Source organism: Peromyscus californicus, unplaced genomic scaffold (assembly GCF_007827085.1).
Source record: "Peromyscus californicus insignis strain IS unplaced genomic scaffold, ASM782708v3 Scaffold_4__1_contigs__length_199733344, whole genome shotgun sequence".
Lineage (NCBI taxonomy): Eukaryota > Metazoa > Chordata > Mammalia > Rodentia > Cricetidae > Peromyscus > Peromyscus californicus.
Genome location: NW_026294562.1, coordinates 165,774,077 through 165,799,705, shown reverse-complemented (window position 1 = coordinate 165,799,705; position 25,629 = coordinate 165,774,077). Strand labels below are relative to the sequence as shown.

The 25,629-nt window shown below is 51.1% G+C and overlaps 1 protein-coding gene across 2 annotated transcripts in view; it reads left to right on the top strand.

Annotated features, from left to right (window-relative positions):
* Bicra (BRD4 interacting chromatin remodeling complex associated protein) overlaps positions 1 to 25,629 on the top strand; it is a 78,576-nt gene that overhangs the window by 33,177 nt on the left and 19,770 nt on the right. For both annotated transcript variants that reach the window (XM_052762392.1, XM_052762391.1), the window contains exons 2-5: positions 18,456 to 18,556; positions 21,118 to 21,163; positions 21,271 to 21,313; positions 24,304 to 24,369. In XM_052762392.1, the coding sequence (XP_052618352.1) occupies positions 21,123 to 21,163; positions 21,271 to 21,313; positions 24,304 to 24,369 (150 nt within the window). In that variant the 5' untranslated portion in view covers positions 18,456 to 18,556; positions 21,118 to 21,122. The remainder of the gene's footprint in view (positions 1 to 18,455; positions 18,557 to 21,117; positions 21,164 to 21,270; positions 21,314 to 24,303; positions 24,370 to 25,629) is intronic.

Genomic DNA, 25,629 nt, shown 5'->3' with positions numbered 1-25,629 from the left:
TGCAGTGTGCCGAGGTGGGAAAGCCCTACTCCAGAGTTCTGCGGTGTGCAATCTGAACAGCGGTGTAGTTACCCAGGGTTCAGAAATGATTTCCCGCGTGTCTGGAAACAGTAAACAAGATAGGTCCGTCAGATGTTTACTAGATGAGATGCTGGTTGTTCAGGGTCAGGAGAACCAGGAGAAAGAAGTGTAGACAGTGAGGTCAGAGATGACCTCGGTGAAGAGGTGGCACTTGAACCCACACTTGAAGGTGGGGAAGGGCTGGGTTGTGTGGTCTGGCGGAAGAACAGCTAGTGCAGAGGTCCTGAGGCAGATCAAAGGCTGGCCTGTGTGCCCACCCAGGAGGTTGCTGGGTGCCATGCCGAGTGTTCTAAGGGATGTTTGAGTGGAGCTTTGTGGGCCACCGGACTATTAACATGAATTGCTAAAATGGTCTTTTTGATAAAAAACAAAAAACAAAACAAAACAAAACAACCCAGGGTGAAAGCTGAAAGATCAGAGAAGCAGAGCAAGCCACCGCCACCACCTCTCACCTCACCAACTCCTCAGCCTGGAAGAGCTCCAGCCCAAAGGGCTTCAGCCAAAACAGCTTCCTCAGCCGAAAAGCCTTCAGTTCCTGTCTCCTCACGCCTTATATACGTTTCTCCGCCCAACATATCACTTCCTGGGGTTAAAGGCGTGTGTGCTTCCTCGTGCCGGGATTAAAGGCGTGTGCCACCACTGCCTGGCTCTGTTTCTCTCCTAGACTGAGTCAGTCTCATGTAGTCCAGGGTGGCTTTGAACTCACAGAGATCTAGACAATCTCTGCCTCCCGAGTGCCGGGATTAAAGGTGTGCGCCACCACTGCCTGACTGGGTGTATTTTTTTAAATTTTGGCTGAGTGAAGGAATGGTTTCGAGGAAAAGGAGGTGCTTATTCCATCAGGGGGACTGGGGAGGGGCTAACCTCAGCTGCCTGAACCTAGAGGAGCCTGCTGTGATCCAGGGTGGGCTTGGAGGAAGTACGTCTCAGTTTTTAGTCTCTAAAATAGTAAAAATGGTAGGTTGGTTTGACCAGGACACATTGGTCACTTTCTATATTTTTTTAAAGCTTTTTTTTTTTTTTAAGATTTATTTATCACATATACAGTGTTCTGCCTGCATGTTTGCCTGCAAGCCAGAAGAGGGCACCAGATCTCATTATAGATGGTTGTGAGCCACCATGTGGTTGTTGGGAATTGAACTCAGGACCTCTGGAAGAGCAGTCAGTGCTCTTAACCGCTGAGCCATCTCTCCAGCCCACTTTCTATATTTTTTTTATTAACGTTTTTTAAATTGTTTTTGTGTGTTCCAAGATTGTAGGTGCCTGCAGAGGCCAGCGGCATTGGATGCCCCTGGAGCTGGAGTTATGGCTATTTGTGAGCTGCCATGTGGGTGCTGGAATCAAACTTGGGTCCATTTGGAACATCAGTACATGCTCTTCTTAACTGCTAAGCCATCTCTCCATCCCTTCAAAATCCACAAAGTGGAAAAAGAGAACTGGTTCTCGCCAGTTGTCCTCTGACCTCCACAGCCAGTCCCCACAACACAAAATAAAGAAATAAGTGCAACTGGAGGAACTTTTAACAAAAGTAAATTCAGACAGAGTAATTTACTTTGGCAGTTACACAGTAACTCCGCATGGTTGCTCTTTGTGGCAGTGTTTAATTGAGATATGATTTGCATACCTACAACCCACCCATCCAAGCATATAGCCCCCACATCAGTCAGGTCCTTTCAACATGAGAGAAATTTTAGAACAATTTTCATTTCCTCCAGAAAGAAACTCATGTCCCTTAGCTACCCACCTCCCCATTCTCCATCCATGACTCCTGAAGAGTGCGCACACTTATTGCCTATAGATTAACCCATGTTACGTGTGGAACAGGAGCACACCTGCACAATACGATTTGGGGCCTTCCATTAACTGGGGAATAAAACCAGGGCCTTCTGCATGCTAGGCAGGTGTTCTACCACTGAGCCACACCCCAACCCCTCACTGGGGGATTCTAGGCAGGGGCTCTACCACTGAGCCACACCCCAGCACCTCACTGGGGGATTCTAGGCAGGGGCTCTACCACTGAGCCACACCCCAGCCCCTCACTGGGGGATTCTAGGCAGGGGCTCTACCACTGAGCCACGCCTCCAGCACCTCACTGGGGGATTCTAGGCAGGGGCTCTGCCACTGAGCCACACCCCAGCCCCTCACTGGGAGATTCTAGTCAGGGACTCTACCACTGAGCCACATCCCCAGCCCCTCACTGGGGGATTCTAGGCAGGGGCTCTACCACTGAGACACACCCCAGCCCCTCACTGGGGGATTCTAGGCAGGGGCTCTACCACTGAGCTGTCACACCCCAGCCCCTCACTGGGGGATTCTAGGCAGGGGCTCTACCAGTAAGACATGCCCCCAGCCCCTTGCTGGAGAATTGTTGTAGGTGAGTGCACTACTACAGAGCTGTGTTCACAGCCTTTCATCTCTTTTTAAATCTTTATTTTGAGACAGTGTCTCTAAGGTAGTCAGGTTGGCCTTGAACTCACTGTATCACAGACAGGCCTTGAATTTGTGATCTTCCTCAGCCTCCTGAGTAGCTGAGTGACAAAGCTGGCCTGTAACACAGCTTTGCTCACTAATCATTCTGGTCCGATGTTTCTCGGCTTGTTGTAACACGTATCGGACCTTCCTTCCTTCATATGGGTGAATAATGTTGCACTGGCCAGGTCGGTTGCACTTCATGTGATCCACTCATCAGTTGATAGATGTTTGAGTTTTCATGAATACCGCTGTGTGTGTGTGTGTGTGTGTGTGTGTGTGTGTGTGTGTGTGTGTGTGTGTGTGTGTCTGAGTTCCTACATAAGCATGTGTTTTTACTTACTCTGTTTATGTAAGTATAGATGAGACGTCTGGCTCAGAGGCCAGCTCACTGTTACCTTACTCAACAACTAGCTACCAGATGACTGCCCAGTGGCTGGCCAGCTTACATTCCCACCAGCCATGAATGGAAACTCGGACTCGCTGGCCTTTTGATTATTCATGCCTTCTCCTGTTGGAGGGCAGATGGGCTGTGTGCTGTTCAGAACGTTCTGGAATATATTTTAGGGTCCACATCTACCCTTTACTCCAGAAGGTGAAATTAACATCAGGAGTATCTGCCTGCCTGGTCTATTGTTTGGCTCCCACAGCACAGTCTTCTCGAACTTTCTTAGAGATGAGCATGGCAGTCTTCCACTGTGCTCCCTGCTGCCTGTGGATAAGATGCCCCCCTCCAGGCCCTTTGGAGTCCCACCCTTTATGTGTTACGTGATGTCTCTTTGGGTGAGTGGTAGGCCTGGAGTCCCTGCTCACTGGTGTTGCCCCCAGTGGGTATTTTTGCACAGTTTTCACTTTCAGTTGACTCTTGAGGTTAAGAGTCGTAGGTATTCTGGGCTGACCTGAAGCTTGCTCTGTAGTGGATGATGACTTTGAACTTAACCCTTCTACCTTTCCCTTCTGAGTGCTGGGATTTCCGCAGCCTGGTGATGGCAGATGGGAAGCCCTGTTGGAAAGGACTGTATGCTGGTCTCCTGAGCTATTGTCCAGGGCCAGCAAGAAGGGACACCTGAGGAGCGGCCAACCCAGCAGGCTCCTTCGGACTTTGTGTTGACCTGGTTGCCTGTTGCTTGGGCCTCTCAACTGTTCCTGGTGGCCCTGGCTGGTTCTGCTGACCCACCTTGATCTTCGGTGGCTCTGAAGCCTGATGTCATTGTCTTCCCAGACAGACTGTGTGTCTCTGGTTCCCCCCCCCCCCCCCCCGTGGCCACTGGGTGTGACCACCCTGTGACCTGCCACCTCCTTTCCGTCAATAGTTGGCAAGTCCCTGCTGGGGGCCCTGGGCCTCCTGTCTGCGTGGCAGGGTGCGGTGCTGACAGTCTCTGTGGATGTCCCATATCCCAGTCCTGGTCCTTTTGGGTCAGGTGGCTCTCATGTTTGGCACCAGCTGTGGTCACACTGAGCCTAGCTAGCCCTCCATCGTCCAGCGTTTACAGGCACTCAGATAAATCATGTTTATGGCATGTCAGCCGCTCTTTGAAAAAGGAGGAGGGAGGGCTGTCTGGCAAGAAGGCGGCTCGCCGGCCGGTCTAGATGCAGTGGATTTGAGCCACTGACCCGGTGGCGGTTGGAAAAGGGGAGGAAGGGCTAAATCAGGAGCAGTCACATGCAAAGGTCCTGAGACAGGCTCGTGCCTGGCGGGTGGGTGGAAAACTGAACGAGCCAGTATGGCTGGTGGGGGATGGAAGAGAAGGGACCCGGCCGACCGTGCAGAACTGGTTGCTAAGCGAGAAGGTGAGGGTTTAGGCTGAATTAGGTGAGGAGTCAAGAAAGGGTGCTGGCTGACAGAGCTGAGCCGACCTGGGTTCTACCTGTGTCGCGGGCCTGGGAATGAGATGTCAGGAGGAGGGTGCACAGCAGGGTAGTGCTGCTAGAGGAAGACAGTGGCTTTGTTCCTGGAGCTTTGGGGTGGGGGGCACCTGAGCCCTCAGAGGACAACTCACTGCACAGGAAAGCAGCCAGTCAGAGCCTCTTTGGTTCTGCAGACTGAGAGGACTGTTCCCTTGCTTTTGCTCTTTTCTGTGCTTGAGAGGAAACCCAGGTCCCTGCATGTGTTGGACAAGTACTGTGCCACTGAGTCACTCCCCCAGCTTCTCACTGAGGGGGAGGGGGTGTCTAGGCAGGGGCTTCACCACTGAGCCACACTACCCCAGCCTTTGGTTTTCTGAAAGAGGCTTTCCCTACGTAACCCAGGCTGACCTTGAACTCCCCATCCTCCTCCTCAGCCTCCCAAATTCTGGGGTTATAGGCTTGAGCTACACCTGCCACTTGAGATTCCTCTCTCTCTCTTTCTGTCTCTCTGTCTCTCTGTCTCTCTCTGTCTCTGTCTCTGTCTCTGTCTCTGTCTCTGTCTCTCTCTCTCTCTCTCTCTCTCTCTCTCTCTCTCTCTCTTACAGGACAGAGTTTCTCCGCGTAGCCCTGGCTGTCCTGGAACTCTTACTCTGTAGACCAGGCTGACCTTGAACTCACGGAGATCCGCCTGCCTCTGCCTCCCGAGTGCTGGGATTAAAGGCGTGTGCCACCACCGTGGCTTTCGTGTATTTTTCTTATTCCTGGGTATCATCTAGGACACCCCTTACATTTATTTAGTCACCGATTCTCCATCCTTGTGTCTTGTCGTGTCCTTGTCTCACCCAGCCCCTGTGTTTGATGACTCTGGAGACTTTCAGGAGCATCCCTTAGGGATTTTGTAGAATGGGCCCCGTGGGAATATTTGCTGTTTTTCTTCTCACTAGATGGGGTGACATATGGGTTTGGAGAGGCAGACACACAGGCCTCTTTCATGACATCATACCGAAGGTATGTGGTCTAGGGCCTGGGGATGTGATTCAGCTGCAGGAGTGGTGCCTGCCCAGCATGCATAAGACCCTGAGTTCAGTTTCCAGCATTCACAAAGCAAAGCATCTAATTTGGGTTGTGTATGCGTGTGCATATGCATGAGTGTGTGTGCATGCATGTGTGTGTTTGTGTTTGCATGCGCGTGTTCACGTGTAACTCTGTGGAGTCCGTTGTTGCCTTCCGCCCTCCAAGCCAGGGATCAAAGTCAGGTGACCGAGCGTCTGTGGCAAGTGCTGTAATCCACCGAGCCATCCTGACAGCCCTAATCCTTTGATTTCTTTGTGAACGCTGTTGTGGGCCCCGAGTTATCTTTTTAAACAGATTTTTTTTTAAAAAAGATTTGTTCATTTTTATTATATGTGTGAGTGTTTTGCCTGTATGTATGTCTGTGCACTGTGTGTATGCCTGGTGCTCACGGAGGTTAGAATAGAGCATTCCCTGGAACTGGAGTTATGGATGGTTCTGAGCTGCCCTATGGGTGCTAGACATCAAACCCAGATACCCTGAAAGAGTAGGAGTGCTCTTAACCGCTGAGCCATCCGGCCCCATAATGTTTTTGCATTAACTTAACTAAAAAGTGTTCAAAACGAGTCCAACGATGGCATTGAGTACATGTCCGTATACCTTCTCTTACCCCCACCTTCTGTGCTCCCATCCTTTCCTCCCAATCCCCTTGCTTCATTTCACAGATAAGTACTTAAATCGAGGTTCTGCGTATGAGAGACGACGCGCAGTATTTTCTTTTTGCCCGCATTGCCTCCCCCTCCCTTGCAACTTCCCTTTAAACCAGTCCTTCCCCTCTGACTCCCTTCTGAGGCTTTGATTAAAGTTGACAGTATGACACAGAAGTCGCCAGAATGAAACACTTAAAACCAGGCTGGCCCGAGGTGAGGTCTGACCCCCAGGAACTCCTCGCGGAGTTTCATCCCTGAGTCTTAAGATAATGGAATTAGGAGGATGGCAGCTTAATCCAGCTGTTTAGAGGTGATTAGATGAGATCAGGGCCCAGGCATGAGCCCTCTTTCCTGCGGCTTCTGCTGTGGCTGCGTAAGGAAACAGAAACTGGGCTTGGTGGCTCGTGGCTGTAATCTCGGCACGGGAGAAGGCCGGAAGCTCAAGAGTTCAAGACCAGCTGGAGCTACATGAGACCCTGACTCTGGGAGGGGGTGGGGCAGGCATGTAGCTCAATTGGTGTCTGGCATTACAGCTCCAACGCTACTATGAGTTAAATTAATCTACCTTTTTTCTCTAAAGTAATCCACCTCCGGTATTTCATTATGGTAACAAGAACTGGACTAATAGATGCCATCAGGTATAGCAGCATCATTTTCTTTGCCATGAGTACTGGTGGCTTTCCTTCCCTATCTGCTGGCCACATTCTGTGGGGCATTAATTCATATGCTTATTATGTGCTCAAATGAGTTTGTCTGACGTTTGAGATTTGGGGATGAAGAAAACCTGGAAGTCTTGTTAATGAAAAGGAACACAGAGCCCCCGATCATGAGCCTGGAAGGTACACATGCCCACTGTGAGGTCTAAGTGACTTCTTGGCAGATCAGTAGGAACTGGAGGCTTTGAAGAGTTGGAGGTGAGTAGAGAAAATGAGTAGGTTATCTGGACCTAGGACTATGTCTCAGTGATAGAGCCCCTGCCTAGAATCCCCCAGTGAGGGGCTGGGGACATGACTCAGGGGTAGAGCCCCTGCCTAGTATATCCAAGGCTCTAGCTCCATCTTCAGCACAGCATTAATAATAATCATCTGTGCAGTGTGGAGCACCTCCCCACCCCAGCAGATCCAGCTGTTTCAGTGTTTACTAAAAGTCAAAAGATGCTTGCATCTCTTTCCTTGTCCCTGGTCACTTCCCAGCTCCCCGTGTAGTTAATCGGTGTGTGGAATGGCCTGCCCTTCCTTCCCAAAGCTCTGTACACGTACAAAGCCATCCAAAACCTGTATTCTTTTGCCTCCTTTACCCCAATTTTTAAGATTTATTTTTACTTTTAATTATATGTACACATGTATGTCTGCGGTGGGAGTGTGCACATGAGTGTGGATGCCAGGGCGGCCAGAAGGGCATGTTGTGTCCTCTGGAGCTGTAATTATAGGAAATTGTGAGCGATGAATGTGAATGCTGGGAAGTGAACTGGGTACTCTGTAAGTGCACCAAGCGCCGCTAACTGTTGAACCATCTCCCTGGTGCCCCTTCACACCTTAAAAGCAACAACAAATAAAAGTTTAAGACGACATTTATTTGCTGTGTAAGTGTAGAGGTGTGGGGAACCAATAGGGAGGGCAGAGCTCAGCTGGCTGGAGTCCACCAGGGGTCGGGGGAAGGCACTTGTCCAGCCTGATGACCCGAGCTTAATCCTGTAACCCACATAGTGGAAGAGAGAGCTGACGCCTGTACATTGTCCTCTGACCTCCACATGTGGCACCAAGATAAATGTATTAAAATAAATAAAAGCTGCCTTCATGCAGTCACATGAGGAGTGTAAGTATAACCACGGTTGCTTTGAGAACATTCTTCTTATTACCCAGCAGACCCCGTGAGAACATTCTTATTACCCAGCAGAGCCGGTGGCTGTGAGCTCCCTACCCCGCTCTCAATAGGCTTCCTGGTTACTCCTAACCTGCTTCTGTGTCTGGACCCAGCTGACCTGGACACTTCATCCCCGTGCCGTGACCAGCTAGCCTTTGGGTTTGGCTTCTCTCCCACTTCCTGTTTTCTGGTCCCCATGCCATCATGTGTCCTGGCCTGTTTGCTTTCTGTGGCTGCATGCCCCCTTTATATGTATCTCCTTTGGGACCAGGGAACCAGGTGCTGCAGACATGTGCACACATTTATGCGTGCACACAGGTTTCTCTTTTTGAGACAATGTCTTGCTATGTAGCTCAGGCTGGCTTCAAACTCACTTCATAGATCAAGTTGGCCTTGAATTTATAATTCTTCAGCCTCAGCCTCCCAAGTAGCTTGGTTTAGATTGCAGGCCTATGCCACCACACCCCGCTGCACAAGGCGTTTTCCAAAGCTAGCCATGCTTGGTTCAGTATTTGAGCGATGAAATGCACAGCCTTTTAAAGCATAGCTTGGTAAATGTTGCCAGTATTATCCAAATAAGCATTACAAAGGCTGGATTCAGAGCATCTGCATCATTTTAGAAGGCTCTCTGAGGGCCCCTGATGGTCCATCTTCTCTTGAGACTTATATACACCTCTGGTTTTTCCCCAGTTCTAGAGATTGTCGCAAATGGGCTTGGCACAGAGTGTCATGTCTGATCATGCTTTCTTTGTGCCAGTTTATGTCAGGTCCATCCATGTTGCTTCCTGTGGCAGAACTGCATTCCCTCATTGCCAGAGCAACACCTCATCCCATGCCTGAGCTTGGTGCTAGGACAAGTGGTAAGGAGTATCCAGGGTTCGGGCTTTCTTGTTCACTGGCTAAGCTGGGGATCAAGCTCAGGGTATTATGCATGTTAAGCAGAGGATCTACCACTGAGCCACACCCCTAGTCCCTCACTGGGGGATTCTAGGCAGGGCTCTACCACTGAGCCACACCCCTAGCCCTCACTGGGAGATTCTAGGCAGGGGCTCTACCACTGAGCCACACCCCAGCCCCTCACTGGGGGATTCTAGGCAAGCCCTGACTACTTTTGGCTGGTGATTGCCATCACCTCCAAGCACAACCTTCTAAACTGTGTGCAGTCAACATGTGCAACTATATACAAGGCAATATATGTATTCCAAGTTTGATGTGCAATATATATACAGTATATAAATTTGTACAACATAATAATTTCTGTGGCTGCTTTAAGAAATACCACAACCATTGTGATTTGAAACAGAAGCAAAGCTGGGTATGATGGCCCAAGCCCGTGATCTAGCGCTTTGGAGATGAGGGCAGCACGATCAGGAATTTGGGGACATCCTTGGCTACATAGCAAGCTTGAGGCCAGCCTACATGATACTGTCTCAGAAAAGTCAAATAAAACAAAAACCCAGTACCCAGCTCCTAGGCTATCTCTAGCGGGGAACATCGTTGAGGAAGCAAGTGGTAGAGGCCAAAGACACTCCTGGGCCACCTCCACTGCCTGAGGCTTCCAAGCCCCCCTCCCTTATGACTGGACTTGGAACAGGGCGGCCTTGCTGGCGTGAGGCAGGGACCGTGGAGGTGCTTGTGTTCGTGGGGACTTGCACTGGTGTTTGAATGAAGGCAGCTGTGTGTGTTGTCTGCTGCTGTGGTAAGGGTTGTCACTGTGAAAGGCCAAGTCATTCTGATGGCGTTCTGTCTGTCTTCCAGTCGATGGGTGAATATGAGACCTTTAATTAGCAACGGGGAGCTGGGTTTGGAGACGCACCCCTGTCATCCTAACACCTGAGAGAGGGTGAGGCAGGCGGCTCATGAGCTACAAAATGAAGCCCTGGCGCTACAGATAAATAACCAAGTAGATGTTTGGAGGCGGCAGCCCCTGAGGAATTATTAAACCCAGTGTTCTTTTTGCTAATTACATGTGAAAATGTATTATTTGTGGGGAGGGTGGGAGAACGTCATAGTACATGTGTGGTGGCCAGAAGACAACTCTCAGAGCTCTGTTTTCTCCTTTCACTGTGTATGTTCCGAGGATCCAACTCCAGTCATCAGGCTTTGGGGCAAGCCCCTTCACATCCTGAGCCGTCTCGCCAGCCCTAAGTAACCTCAGTCTTTTTCTGCTTACTACATATCTTCAGATGGGTTTTTCAGCCTTTGCTTCGTGGTGACAGAAGAGCTGCCACGGCTCCAGTCATGCCAACTCCGTTCAGGCCCGAAAGCAAGTTCCTTTGTTTACTAGAAGAACTTGTTCTGTGACTTCCACTGTCCTCCAGAAGCCAGGCCTGTACACTTCAGTGTTTACTGTGTGGTGCCATGGCTACCATAGCTTCAGGGGAAGCTGAGAGTGATCGTAAAGGAGATAAGATGTCCCCCAGTTTACGCCTCAGTATGTGACCCAGAGTACACATACAGACACACCTGACCCAGTGTGCTTTCGAGTTTTCCATTCTACTGTGTGCTCTGTACTGGTTTCATTACACTTTGTGGGTTTGTTGGGTTTTTTTCCCCCTGAGGGGGGGAGTCTTCTTTTTTTGAGGGGGAAGAGTTGGAACCAAGTCGACTTATGTAGCCCAGGCTAGCCTCCTCAAACCAGTAATTCTCCTGCCTCAGCCTCCAAGAGTGCTGGGATTACAGGTGCACCACACCCAGCTTATTTGACTGTTTTAAACCGAGTCCCTGACCCAAGCCCGCTGCTCTGGTTTCCCAACTCTCAGAGGTGTGACTGCGTTGCCTCAGAAAGGTCTTTGTTTATGGAGCTGGCAAGACATCCACAGAGCAGCAGCCAGGCTGGTGTGCATGTGAAAGCTGAGACAGGAGGAAGTGAGGAACTAGGTAGGGGTGGTGGGGTGCTGGTGATGGGAAGCAGCAGGTGAGCTCAGCCAGGACTTCCAGCAGCCGCGACCGACCGACCGACTGACGCAGTTCTGTGGGCTCCTGTTTTTTTACGCCTTGCAGGGAATGTAAGGGTCACTAACATCGTTCCGGGAAATGAACAGTAGCGTTCTCCTGAGTTTACTGGAGCCTTTGAATTCCGGACCCTGCTAGCAGGCTGGCTCCCCTGCAGCTCCCAATGACGCAAAGCTCTGCTTGCATTCCGAGTGGAGGAGGGATCCTCAGGGCTTTCTGGAAGGACACCCTGTTACTTCTCTTCTCCCGGACTGCTTGCAGTTGGCAGGCCTGGGGGAGAAGCATCGGGGCTTCAGAGTCATGGGGTCTGAGTTCAAGTTCGGGTCCCACAATGTGGTGAGGAGTCCAGTGTCCTTGCTCCTTGCGTGTCCCTCGTTTTCTCAGTGGAAAGCATGACACACTGTCGTTCCTTTATCACTGTCCCTCAGCGGGGACAGGGTTAGTACCGGGCCTGATACCTAGGACATGCTTGGGCAATGTGAGCTCAGTGGTGTATCTGTCAGCTTTGGTTGGGAGAGGTATAATAACAAAGGAGACCTGGGCCTCGGTCACTGAAGAAGAGTGACGAGTGGGCCCCAGGTCTCTGCAGTTACAGTGACAAAGATTCAGCTGCTCATGTGTGTCCCCATCATCACGGGTTGGCCGTGGCTTTGTCATATGTCCATCCTGTCCTGAGACCGAGGCAGAGCCACGACACTGTGGGTTCCAGCTGTGTTACTCAGCTCACACGCTGCGCCTGCAGGTGTGGTCCAGATCCCGAGGCCTGACTTCCACACCAGGGCTGGTCAGCAGCTCTGCATCCATTGTCTTATGGCTCAGTTACTTTCTCAAGAGGGTTTGAACATATGGGCTGATCTAGAAAGGGCCATCCACTGGCCGTGACCCCTCCCCGCCACAGCCACAGACCTCTCAGGCATCTTTACCTCTTCCTACAGAAAGGAGGTGCTGAATATGTGCCCTTTTCATTAGGCTGCCCCTGAGCAATGGACTTAACTCCCACTGTTCATTCATTTATCCTTTCTCTACATTCCTGGGCCCTCCCTCTGCCACCACAGCCTCAAATTCAGGGGTCTCGGGCAGGAGGCAGGTGATAGCACCTGCCCTTGTAAGGCCCACTGTGGCAGGGAGACAGTGGAAGGGAAGCAGATCATCAGACATGGGCTAGTTGATACTAATGTGGGTTTTATTTTGTTTTTGTTTTTTTCCCCTGGGGAGAGGGGCTCATTACATTTTTTTTTTTAAATTCATTTTAGTTTTACATTTTATGTGTATGAGGGTTTTGCCTCCGTGCATGTAGGGCCGGTGGAAGCCAGAAGAGGGCCTGGGGTTATAGATGGTCGTCAGCTGTAATGTGGGTGCTAGGAATTGAACCTTGGTCTTTTGGAAGAGCAGTTGGCGCTCTTAACCCATGAGCCATCTCTCCAGCCCCATTTTGATTGATTTTGTTTCTATATAATTGGAGAGGGGTAGACAGATTGTCAAGCTTTGCGGTGGGTGATTTTCCTTGCTGAGCCCTCTGCTGGCCCCTGGTGGTGTTTTTTTTTTCTGAAGCAGGCCCATGTGCAGTCTAGGGTGGCCTTGACCTCACTATGTGTCTGAAGATGAGCTTGAAATTCTGACCCCCTTGCCTCCCAAGTGCTGGGACGCCAGGCGTGAGCCACCATGTCCCGCTCCTGAACCTCCTTTCATCTTTCCGAACTCAAGGTCCATCTGTGACAGCGGTTCTCAACCTCCTAACGCTGTGAGCCTTTAATACAGTTCCTCATGTGGTGGTGACCCGCCCCCAACTGTAAAATTATTTTCATTGCTACTTCATAACAGTAATTTTGCTTCTGTTAGGAATCACAATGTAAATATTTTTGGAGATAAGGGTTTGCTAAAGGGGTCGTGACCCATAGGTCGGGAAACGCAGATCATGTTAGAGCTTCCTGAATGTTCCACCCATACAGATAGACACGACAGTTTATTTATCCATCCACGGCTGCTCAGGCATCTTCCTCTGAGCTGTTGTGGGAAACGCTGTGGTGGCCTCTGGTGTACAGGTCTCTCTTTAAGACGTTCAGTTCCTTTGCACACATACCCAGAAGTGGAGCTACAGTGCTCGATGCTCGAGCTATTTTTAATGTTCTGAGGAACTGCCAAACCCTGCTCCACAGCAGCCAACGAGGTTGCACTCCCGCCAGCAGTGAGCAAGGGCTCCGGTTTCCCCCAGCCCTGCCAACACTTGCTACTTCCCAGTTTCTTCACGGTAGCCGCTCTGAGGGGTGTGGGGCCTTGTCTCCTTGGGGCTTGGAGTGCATTTCCCCTGATGATGAGTCATGCTGGGCATCTTTCTGTGTGCTGTTGGCTGCTTGTGTGTTTTCTCTGGAGATGAAACTCAGGATCCTTGTGCATGCTAGGCAGGGGCTCTACCACTGAGCCACACCCCAGCCCCTCACTGGGGGATTCTAGGCAGGGGCTCTACCCTGAGCCACGCCCCAGCCCCTCACTGGGGGATTCTAGGCAGGGGCTCTACCACTGAGCCACACCCCCAGCCCCTCACTGGGGGATTCTAGGCAGGGGCTCTACCCTGAGCCACGCCCCAGCCCCTCACTGGGGGATTCTAGGCAGGGGCTCTACCACTGAGCCACACCCTCGGCCCCTCACTGGGGGATTCTAGGCAGGGGCTCTACCCTGAGCCACGACCCAGCCCCTCACTGGGGGATTCTAGGCAGGGGCTCTACTCTGAGCCACGCCCCCAGCCCCTCACTGGGGGATTCTAGGCAGAGACTCTACCACTGAGCCATACCAGTGCCTCTAACTCCTCACTGGGGAACCGTTTCTCTCCTCCTCCTCCTCCTCCTCCTCCTCCTCCTTCTCTCTCTCTCTCTCTCTCTCTCTCTCTCTCTCTCTGTATATATAATGTATATATATACACACACACACACACATATATATATATCACTCTCTTGCTCTCTCTCGCTCTCTCTCTTTCTGTGTGTTTGGAGGCTAGAGAACAACCTGTAGTATCATCCTCCTTTGAGACAGTCTCTTACTGAACCTGTAGCTCACCAGTAGGTGAAGCTACCTGGCCAGAGAACTTCTGTCTCCTCCTCTCCAGCACTGAGATTATAGATGTGTGCTACCACACCCAGATTTTTATGTGGGGTAGGTGATAGTGATCAAATTCACGGTCTCAGGTGTGCAAAGCCTCACTTTTCCTGACTGGGCCATCTTCCCAGCTCCATTTCTTTCTTTAAAAAAAAAAATATGTCGGGAGGCAGAGCCAGGCGGATCTCTGTGAGTTCGAGGCCAGCCTGGTCTCCAAAGCGAGTTCCAGGAAAGGCGCAAAGCTACACAGAGAAACCCTGTCTCGAAAAACCAAAAAAAAAAAAAAAAAAAAAAAAAAAATATGGCTCCTGCAAAGCCAGGTATGGTTGACACACACCTTTAATTCCAGCACTGAGGCAGAGGCAGGTGGATCTCTGTGATTTTCAGGACAGCCAGAGCTACATAGTGAGACCCTGTCTCAAAAAAAAAAAAAAAAAAAAAGCAAATCAAAAACATGACTACTGCAAAGAAAACCCAAGATTAATGGGCATTCAACAGTTAGACGTGGCATGCTCATGGAGACAGGATGATCATTGGAACCCGAGAAAGCAAGGCCAACCTGGGAACCTAGCTAGGCCATGCACGGTGGTACATCCTTGTAACCACAGCACTTAGGAGGCAGAGGCGGAGGACTGCCATTAGTTTGGGGCCCCTATAGTTCACATAGGGATACCACTTCTCAGAAAGCAAAACCAAGCCAGATATGGTGGTGCATGCCTTTGAATGCCATCACTCAAAAGTCAGAATGAGGCAGAGGCAGGTGGATCTTTGTGAGTTGGAGGGCCCCGTGGTCTATATAGTGAGCTTTGAGCCAGCAAGGGTAACAAAATGAGATCATATCTCAGTGGGGGAAAAAAGCCAGCCCATGGTAGTGCATACCTTTGATCCCAGAACTCAGGAGGCAGAGGCAGGTGGATCTCTGTGAGTTCGAGGCCAGCCTTGTCTACAAAGTGAGCTCCAGGACAGCCAGGGTTACTCAGAGAAACCCTGTCTTGAAAAACAAAACAAAACATATAGAAACAAACAGAAAACAAGGGCAGCAAAACGGCTCAGCAGGTAAAGGTACTTGCCACCAAGACTGGTGACCAGGGTTTGATACCTGGGACAGCATGGTAGGACAGAACTGCGTCCTGCAGGTTGTCCTCCTACCTCCACACCTACTGTGAACACTATACACACACACCAGTCAAATAAGTGTAAAGACAACAAAACAAGCAACTGTATACACAGAATACTCAGGGCTTCCCCTCAGTTCCCTCTGGGATCCCATTTGGGGACATTTGTTTGCAGAGCTTGGGCCAAGCCAGAAGCCAGGAGCAGGGCTGTAGGGACAGTGATGGTGAAGCCACCACGGGAGCTTGTCACCACCTTGCAACCCCCTTGCAGCTGCAGGCAGCCCACCTGGAACTCAGGAGGAGAGAGCCGGCCTCAGGGTCTTTGACAGGTGCTGTGGTAATCTTTCACACTTCCTATCTCAAGCCCTTGGGCATAATAGACTCAAAGGGAACTCTGCCAGAGCTGTTGCCTTGACATTCCTGCTACTGTAGCTCCAAGTGTCAGAAGCCACAGAGAGAAGACTGAGGCCACAGGACACCTGGTGGGAGTCTGTTCTCTCCTTCTACCATGTGGGTTCCCTGTGATTGAACTCAGGTCCTCAGGCTTGGCAGCCAGTGCCTTTCCCCACTCCGTGATCTCCCCACTCTGGTTTTGTTTCTTGAGACAGAGTCTTGCTATGTTGCCCAGGCTGGCCTCAGACTCACCATCCTCCTGCCTCTGCATTCACAGGTGTGGACCACTGTGTCTGTCTGTCTGTGTGGTTGGGCTTTTTATTTACTGATGATTTGCTGGTTTGAAGTACCCCCTGGATACTGGTGCAGTTTGTCCTTTGTAAGCCAAAGAGGCTATAGGGTGTCTTCTGGAGAGAGTCAGTGTGCGAGGTGAGTTCTATTGGTGACCTTAGTGAGGGACTCCAGTACAGCCAAGATAAGATACCTTGGTAAGAAACCAGTACCGAGCCGGGAGGTGGTAACACACACCTCTCATCCTGGCACTCAGGAGGCAGAGGCAGGTGGATCTTTGAGTTTGAGGCCAGTCTGGTCTACAGAGTGAGTTCCAGGACAGCCAGGACTCCATAGAGAAACCCTGTCTTGAAAAACCAAATCAAAAGGAAAAAGAAGAAGAAGAAAAAGAAAAAAAGAAAGAAAGAAACCAAAGCCGTGTGCTGAGTGGTTGATGGACCACAGGCCTGCAGCTACCAGACCCTTTATTGTAGCCAGAAGGTTTCTCCAGTCTTGCCTGGCCACAAGGTCCCACAGTCGCTTATAAAATAATCATTCAGAGGCTTAATATTAATTACCAATTGCGTGGCCTATGGCAGGCTTCTTGCTAGCTAGCCCTTATAACTTGACCCATTTTTATTAATTTATAAGTTGCCACGTGGCCATGGCTTACCGGTAATTTCGCATCTTGCTTCTCCCGGCAGTACTGGCGTCTCTCTCCCCTCTGCCTTTCTTCTTCCTGTCTCCCTCTCTTCAATTTCCCACCTAGCTATAACCTGACTTGTCATAGACCAAACAGCTTTATTTATCAACCAGTCAGAGCAACACATATTCACAGCATACCGAAAGACATCCCACAGCACTTTATCCTCCAGGGCACGGATGCCGTGTTTCAATAAGTGTTGTGGATACTTAATACAACACACCTGTTTCTTTCCTTTTTTTTTTTTTTTTTTGAGACTTTTTTTGTTTTGTTTTGTTTTTTGTTTTGTTTTTCGAGACAGGGTTTCTCTGTGTAGCTTTGCGCCTGTCCTAGATCTCGCTCTATAGACCAGGCTGACCTCAAACTCACAGAGATCCGCCTGGCTCTGCCTCCCGAGTGCTGGGATTAAAGGTGTGCGCCACCACTGCCCAGCATAAGAACTGGCCATAGGGCCAGATGGGGTGGTGCACACCTTTAACCTGCATCCATGGGAGACAGAGGCAAGGCCTCTGCGAGTTCCAGGCAAGCTAGGGTTGCGTAGTGAGAGCCTATGCTTCTCTCACCAATACCCATCCCCTCCCCACCAAAAAAAAGGATTGCCTCTAGAAGGCAGGGTGTGACAGCTCAGTGGTAGAGCCCCTGCCTGGAATCCCCCAGTGAGGGGCTGGGGGTGTGGCTCAGTGGTAGAGCCCCTGCCTAAAATCCCCCAGTGAGGGGCTGGGGATGTGGCTCAGTGTTAGAGCCCCTGCCTAGAATCCCCCAGTGAGGGGCTGGGAGTGTGGCTCAGTGGTAGAGCCCCTACCTAGAATCCCCCAGGGAGGGACTGGGGGTGTGGCTCAGTGGTAGAGCCCCTGCCTAGAGTCCCCCAGTGAGGGGCTGGGGGTGTGACTCAGTGGTAGAGCCCCTGCCTATAAGACTCCAGTGAGCTGGGTGTGGTAGTGCAGGCCTTTAATCCCAGCACTCAGGAGGCAGAGGCCGGCTAAATCTCTTTGAGTTTGAGGCCAACCTGGTCTACAGAGCTAGTTCCAAGACAGCCAAGGCTACACAGAGAAACCCTGTCTCGAAAACCTAGTGGGGGGAAAAAAGAAATCCCCCAATGAGGGGTTGGGGCTGCGACTCAGTGGTGAGTGATCACTTACTTCAAACATAATTATCTGGGTTCAATCACTTGTACAAAAAATAATAATAAAGAGCCAGAATTGGGTATTTCATATTGAACTATCAGTAAATGGTTTGGTATAGTATATGCTGTGGTATACACAAACTATAGACCTTGTTGTCCTAATAGTGTGTAAGGTTGCTTTGTGCAACCTTAAACTTGTGGTTTCCCCTCTTTGCTTCTCCCATCTCTTTCTCCTCCCTTTTTTTGGGGGGGGGATGTTTGAGACAGGGTTTCTCTGTGTAGCTTTGGAGCCTGTCCTGGAACTCACTCTGTAGCCCAGGCTGGCCTCAAACTCACAGAGATCCGCCTGCCTCTGCCTCCTGAGTGCTGGGATTAAAGGCGTGCGCCACCACTGCCTGGCCCCCTGTTCCCTTTTTAAAACTTAATAACAGGGCTGTGATCTTGGTCCTGGAGGCTGAGGTCAGCGGATCTCGAGTTCTCGGGTGTAGTAAGTCTTCGTGGGACTTTGACAGTGTCCTTCGTGGGGCCAGTTAATTACTAACGGTTCTTGGTTGTAATTCAGTTCAGTAGCAGTGTTTGTTTCCTTCTTGTTAAATTTTTGAGACAGAATATTCTTATGCAGCCCAGGCTCGCCTACAACTCTCCATCCTCCTGCCTCAGCCTCCCCAGGGTCAGGATTATAAATACATGCTCCCTCGTCTTTCCCAGCCTCCTCTCTCTTCACTTCCAGATTCTTCCCTTCCTCCCACAGCCCGCCTCTGTCCCTCCAGTCTTCTGCCTGTTCATGACCTTCCTCACTCACAGCTTCTCTTTTCTTTCCACAGCTGGCCCCACGAAGGACACTGTCAAAGTCCCCAGCCCGGGGCCCTGCGTAGACCTGGAGTTGCCACCCCATCCTTCCCTTCATGATTCGTTCATAGCACAGGTAACCAGAGAAGACCCCCCCGAGTTCATTCTTGGACGAGCAGTTCTTCTGGGGCCCACTGGCATCTGTCTTGCAGAGCCTGGTTTGGTGACTTCCTTCAGTCCCTCCTCTCCAACCTGTATCCCCATGTACAGCTGTAGGAAAGATGTTCCTCAAGCTTCACTTTCTCCTTTATATTCTGCACTGAGACAAATGTGAATGTAACTTAGTGCTAGAGCCCATGCCTAGAGTCCCTCAGTGAGGGACTGGGGGTGTGGTTCAGTGGTAAGAGCCCCTGCCTAGAATCCCCCAGTGAGGGGCTGGGGTGTGGCTCAGTGGTAGAGCCCCTGCCTAGAATCCCCCAGTGAGGGGCTGGGGTGTGGCTCAGTGGTAGAGCCCCTGCCTAGAATCCCCCAGTGAGGGGCTGGGGTGTGGCTCAGTGGTAGAGCCCCTGCCTAGAATCCCCCAGTGAGGGGCTGAAGGTGTGGCTCAGTGGTAGAGCCCCTGCCTAGAATCCCCCAGTGAGGGACTGGGGCTTAGTGGTGGAGCCCCTGCCTAGAATCCCCCAGTGAGGGGCTGAAGGTGTGGCTCAGTGGTAGAGCCCCTGCCTAGAATCCCCCAGTGAGGGACTGGGGCTTAGTGGTGGAGCCCCTGCAGAGCACCCATGAGGCCCTGCAACAACCACAATAATGACAAAAAAGGGAAGGCCGGGAAGATAGTTTAGTTAGTAAAGCTATAAGTTCCCACCACTTGAGGACCATGGTCCTCTCGTTGTGCCCAGTGCATGTTATTGGAGGGGAAGGACTGACATGAGGCCAGTGGAAAAATGCGCTGCAAGGAGGGAAAGATGTATGGGTGTGTTTGCCCGGGCGTGTCTAAGGGTGAGTGCATGGGAGTGTAAGAAGACAGTGGAGACGGAAGATGCTTAGGTGACTGGTGGATGGATGTGCAGTAGGAGACTAGGATAGCAGGATGGCCGGGTGTTTGGAAGGAGTGAGAGGGGAGGGGACAGAGGCTTCGAAAGTCAGGTGCAGAGATAGCTCAGCTGGTAAAGTGCTCGCGAGGACCCGAGTTTGATTCCTAGAACCCATGTGAAGAGCAAGGCGTGGCATCCCAGCACTGGGGAGGTGGGCACCATGGGATGCCTGGGGTTCGCTAGCTGGCCAGCCTAGCCTAATTGGTGAGCTCCAGGTGAATGAGAGACCCTGTCTCAAAAAGGTGGACAGTGTGGAATGACAGCTGGGAGGGGGTCCCTTTGGAGGAGTGTTGGATGCTCTGAAGAAATGGGTGGCCGATTGGAAGGCAGGAATGCCGTGTGGTGGGAGGCAGGTGGGAAAATGCAGGCAGCGTCCATTCTTTTTGGGGTGCAGCGGGCCACGCAGCCTCTTCCTCCTCCCCGCTGGGGGCTGACCATGCTAAACTTTGTCATGGGCTCTGACTGTGCTAGCCAGCAGTGAGCACCGGACAGCTCAAGACAAACTTTAGCCGTCCGCATCCTCATCATTCAGCTATGGGGCTAGCCCTGCACTGCTACCTCTCTGGCCCAGCCTCATGACCCACCCACCCCCCACTCCCTTTCTGCTCCTCAGTCTCCACTTCCATATTTCACCCCTGTCACCCACCTTTTGCTTAAGACCCACACTGCATAGGTCTTTAGGGTTCACCCAGGACACAGAGTGTGACGGCCTTCCTGTCACCTCCACCCCACCTTCCCTCCCTTGGACTATCACCTTGATGCTCAGGACAGAGCCCCGGCACACCTTCTGGGCCACAAACTGTATTCAGAAAACAGGACAAGTGGGGTGGGACGTGCATAGGCTCAGGGGTGTACAGAGGCCAGGCTGGTGACCTCAAACTGAATGAAGCCTGTCTGGTGTGAGCCACAGTCATCCTCAGATGGGGGGATCTGAGAGGATCCTGAGAGAGCAGTTGCAGTTATATTGTTTTTGAGACAGGGTCTCACCCATGCAGGCGTGGCTGGTCTTGGACTCACAGACATCCTCCCGAGTGCTGGGATCAAAGGCGTGTGCCATCTTTACACCCAGTGGTGGGTCTGGGGTTTTGACTCTGAACTAGACTTGACTCTGCAACTCTTGAAGGTTATAAAGTAGAGTGGCATATTTGATTTGTGCCCTGGAGGTTGGAACAGGCGTGTTCCCTGGGGTTCACACATGTGCAGCCCGCTCATTGAAAAGATTGAGAGTCGCTGTGTAGGGGCCTCCAACTTCTCAACCCTGCAGTGGGGGTGCCATGGTTCGTTCAGTTAAACCTATCTGCAGTGCTTAGTATAAGGCCTGTGCACCATCAGAGACCTCTTGGTCTCGACAGATGCCCTGTCAGATATGGGGGTTGTTGGGTGTGAGGACCAGAGAACCCTGCCCCATCCCTGGTCAGGATTTCTGCGTGGGAGGCTTCCTGGGACGTGATTCTTGTAGCCCTCCATCCAGCTCTGTGTGCTCCAGGAACAGTTGCTCTGGCCCTCCTCTCCAGGCGCTCCCCCACCCCCATGAAGGGGCAGCTGGGCAGACTGCCTCAATCTAATTGTGTCTCCCTCACCCTCTTCCCACACCTGCCCCATCTAGTGGAAATGGATGATGAGGATGGGAGATGCTTACTAGACGTGATTTGGTGAGTAACGGGCTCCCCCCCTCCACCCACGCCCGTCTCCCACACCCCTCCCCTCCCTCCGCTCCTCAGCCTAGCTCCTTAATGTCTCTTCTCCCTCTCTCTTGCAGTGACCCTCAGGCCCTCAATGACTTCTTGCATGGATCCGAAAAGGTGAGTGCCAGAGGCAGGGAGGGGGCATTCCCTGGCATGGCGGCCAGAAGGTCGGAAAGGAGAGCCAGGTTCTTTGAGACAGTAGACATTCTGTGAGGGGTTACGTATCATCTTCCCAGTTCACTGAATAAGTCAGTCACCAAAAAGAAAAAATGCAAACTATCTCAACATGTTTTTAATGCAGAAATGATGCTGTATTGGATACACTTGTTTAATTAAAATATCATGCTATATTAAAAAAAAATAAATGTCCAGGTACACGCCTTTAATCCCAGCACTTGGGAAGCAGAGGCAGGCACATCTCTGTGAGTTCGAGGCCAGCCTGGTCTATAGAGTGAGCTCCAGCAGAGCCAGGGCTGCACAGAGAAACCCTGTCTCTAAATAATAAATAAATAGATAAGTAAATAAATAAACGTAAATAGAAGTTACTCACTATTCACTAGTAAAAGTTTTCTTTAAAAACATACAGAAAATGACTAGAAAGAAATAGGAAGAGGAGCTGGAGAGATGGCTGTATGGATGAGATAGCATATGTAAGCGTGAGGACCTGAGTTCGAATACCTGGTACCCATGTTAGAAGCCAGGCATGGCCATGTGCACCTGTAACTCTCCGGGGAGAGGGGAGAGACAAGAGGATTGCTGGGGCTTGCTGATCTCTAGTTTAGTGCTGAATTCAGTGAGAGGCCCTGTCTGAGGGAAATAGGGCAGAGTGGTGAAGAGCAAGACATCTAGCCGTGTGTGTACAACACACAAGCACGCACACACACGCACGCACGCGCACGCACGCACACACGCACCAATATTAAAGACATTAAAGAAAAACAAAGCTTGGGATTGGAGGGGTGACTCAGCAGTGAAGAACACTGGCCGTTAGTCAGGCGGTGGTGGTGCACGCCTCTAATCCTAGCCAGCACTCGGGAGGCAGAGGCAGGTGGATCTCTGAGTTCAAGGCTAGCCTGGTCTACAGAGCTAGTTCCAGGACAGTCAGGAAAACACAGAGAATCCCTGTCTCGGCAAAACAAAAAAACAAACAAAGGAAGAAGGCTAGCTGCTCTTCCAGGGGACCCAGGTTCAATTCCAAGCACCCATATGGCAGCTCCCAACAATCTACAACTCCGGTTCCAGGAGTTCCAACACACTCCTTTGGCCTCTGAAGGCACCAGGCATGCATGTGGTACACAGACATACATGAAGGCAAAACACCCATATGCATAAAATGATTTTTTTTTTTTAAGGAAAGAAAGCAAAGGCCTCCTTAAGCTGGTGTAGTCAGAGAGGGTCACTCTAAGGAGATGACATTAAAGGTCACCACAGTGCTCTAGCAGGAATAAAATCAAGAGAGGTGGCAAATTTGAGGAATGGGAACAGACTGAGACAGAACCACCATGGGATGGCGCTGAATGGATTGGACTTGGTTAAGTGGTTTTTAATTTTATTTATTTTGAGGCAGGGTCTCTGTATGTAGTCCTGGCTGCCTAGACTTTAATATGTAGATCAGGCTGGCCTTGAACTCACAGAGATCCCACTTGCCTCTGCCTCCCCAGTGTTGGGATTAAAGTCATGCACGACCACACATTTATTTATTCTGAACCTGAAAGCAGTTCTTGGGGAGTCAGATTTGATTTGTGTCCCAGAGACAGGCACTATCTGGGAAAATGTGGCAGTCTGGGGACCTGTGTGGAACTGTATTTGTTTTCTACAGTGGTATGAGAGATTACCCCCACACAGAGACTTAGTACATATTTGTTAAGCTTTTGCAATTTGCCATGTTGGAAATCTGGGTCAGGAATCAGCTGGGTGGTCCTGGCTCAGGGACCCCCCACACACACTGAGGTCACAGCAGTCTGTATGAAACAGGAGCTACAAGTATGTAAGGGTTTGTTTGGGGTCAGCAGATATTCCTACCTGACTCTCCTGTGGCCAGTGCCACAGGGGCCCTATGTTCCTTTCCCATGGGCGTCTCTCACACACTATTCAGGTGTCCTCGGGATATGGCAGCTGGCTTCTCTTGTCACAAGCAACCCATGATAGAGAGCCAGAAGGAAGCCACAATACCTTTTATGACCTAGTCTCCTGAGTCACACAGGCAGGAGCTCCTAAGAGCTGTATAGCTGAGGATGTGACTCGGTTGGTAGGATACTTGCCTAGCTTGTAGGAAGCTCTGAGTTCAGTCCCCAGCACCACATAAAATGAGGCATGGTGGGGTACACCTGTAATCCCAGCGCTGGGGAGCTGACAGGAGATCAGAAGCTCGAGGCCAGCTTTAGCTGCCGGCAAGCTTGAGGTCAACATGGACTGTATGAGAGTCTGCCTTGAGGAGGGGAGGAGAATGGAGCCACTAACTCCAGTGTACACTCTGATGGGAGAAGTAAGTGCTGCCTCTTAAAGGAGAGGCAGCAGAGTGCTGAGCCCTCACGAGTACAATGGGATAGGTAGCTGGGACTGCAGTGTATACAGTAGAGGGGGCGGGCAGGCGTGGTGGTGCATGCCTTAAACCCCAGCACTCACGAGGAGGGCAGAGGGATCTCTGTTACCTATGTTAGGCTCAGTTCAGCTGCCAAGATGCCCCAGGACTCAGCAGTCCTGTCCCCCCAAAAGGCAGGCACACAACTATATTAGATACAATGTCAGGGAGACTTGGGAGGGGTTTAGAGGAAAAGGTGCCATGAGCAGGTGGTACTGCCACAGCTCCCCAAAGGATGTGCTACCAGCAGGACTGTGAGGTCTACGCAGGGCACAGCTTGGGTGCAAACCAAGAGGCCAAAGTACCAAGATCAAGGCAGGCGCGTCATGGGGGGCGGGGTGGAGTCTTAGAGGCCAGGCTGGGGGAGTGCCTCGGGTGGTGAGTGTGTGTCTACCCCCCCCCCCACGCCCACCCCTGACACACACCCCTCTCCTTCTTTTGTCTCAAACCCAAATTGATTTCTGCCCTGGAGTCTGGGCCTGCCCTGTTCGCGTTTGACCTTGGGTTGGGGGGGGTCTCATTGCAGCTGGACAGCGATGACCTCCTGGATGCCCCTGTGGAGGCCCAAAGTGCCTTCTATGAAGGTTCTGGGGTAAGTGGCTGGCCAGTGGTCTTCTCCTACGCTGCTGGAGTAGGAGGGAGTTGCAGAGGCTGGGCATGCCCTGGGTGTGTGTTCAGGAATCAAGCTGCCCCACCACTCTGGCCATAGAGAGGGGCAGAGGCTGGCTCGGGTGCTTTTGGTAGATACCATGTGACTCTGGGGGAGGTGTTCCTCCCCAAAATGAAGATAGGGGAGTGCAGAGAACTTCGAGCCCGTACTGTGTGCTTGACTATGCCAGCCCTTAATTGCTTCTGTGTGTATGCGCGCGCGCGCGCATGCAGAGTTCACATGTTTATACATGTGGAGGCCAGAGGCCAGCCTTGGGTACTGTCGCTTGTCAGGAGCTATCAAGCTTGTTTTATAAGGGTCTCCTACAGCCCTGGAACTTGCCAAGGCTGGGTGGCCAGCCAGTTCTGAAGTCTCCCTGTCTCTGCCTCCCCCCACCACGGGGATTACTGGTGCCTCTAATATCTTTTTAAATTGTTTTATGATTTTTATGTATGTGAATATTTTGCCTGCATGATTGTCTGTACATCATATATGCACAGTGCCTGTGGAGTCCAGGAGAGAGTGTCAGATCTCCTGGGGCTGGACTTACAGATGACCATAAGCCACCATGTGGGTCCTCTCCAAAAGCAGCCAGTGCTCTTAACTGCTCAGCCATCTCTCCATCCTCACAAGAATTTTCATTTAGTTTTACATCAACCATACCATCATTTTCTAAATAACCTTTTATAATAATCATCAAGTTTAGAAAAACACCTTAGATTCATAGATCCAGTTACAATGGTGACCACTCTGTCTTTATTAAGACCTTTATTGAAATTTAGGTATTTTGGTTTTCTGAGACAAGGTCTCATATGGTCTCCGAACAGCCAGGAACTCACTGGGTAGCTGAGGATGGCCTTCAACTTCTAATCCTTCTGCCCCTGTCCTCAGGGGTTGGAATTATGGTTGTGCACCACCACACCGAGTCTGTGCTGGGAACCAAACCCAGGTTCATGTTCTCTAGGCAGGCACTCTACCAACTGAGTCGTGTGCCCAGCCCCAACCCCGAATCTTTCATCTAGTCAAAATCTGAGGAGTTGACAGACCTCATGTCTGTGTATTTCCTGTGGTACTCGGGACCATAGGCCCATTGAGCTGTTTTTGCCACTGGTCACAGTCACAGTGAGGATGGCACCGGGCTACCCCCCCTCCACCTCCCACGCCTACCCGTGTTGTGGGCTGTCTTTCCCCCAACCCCGCGGC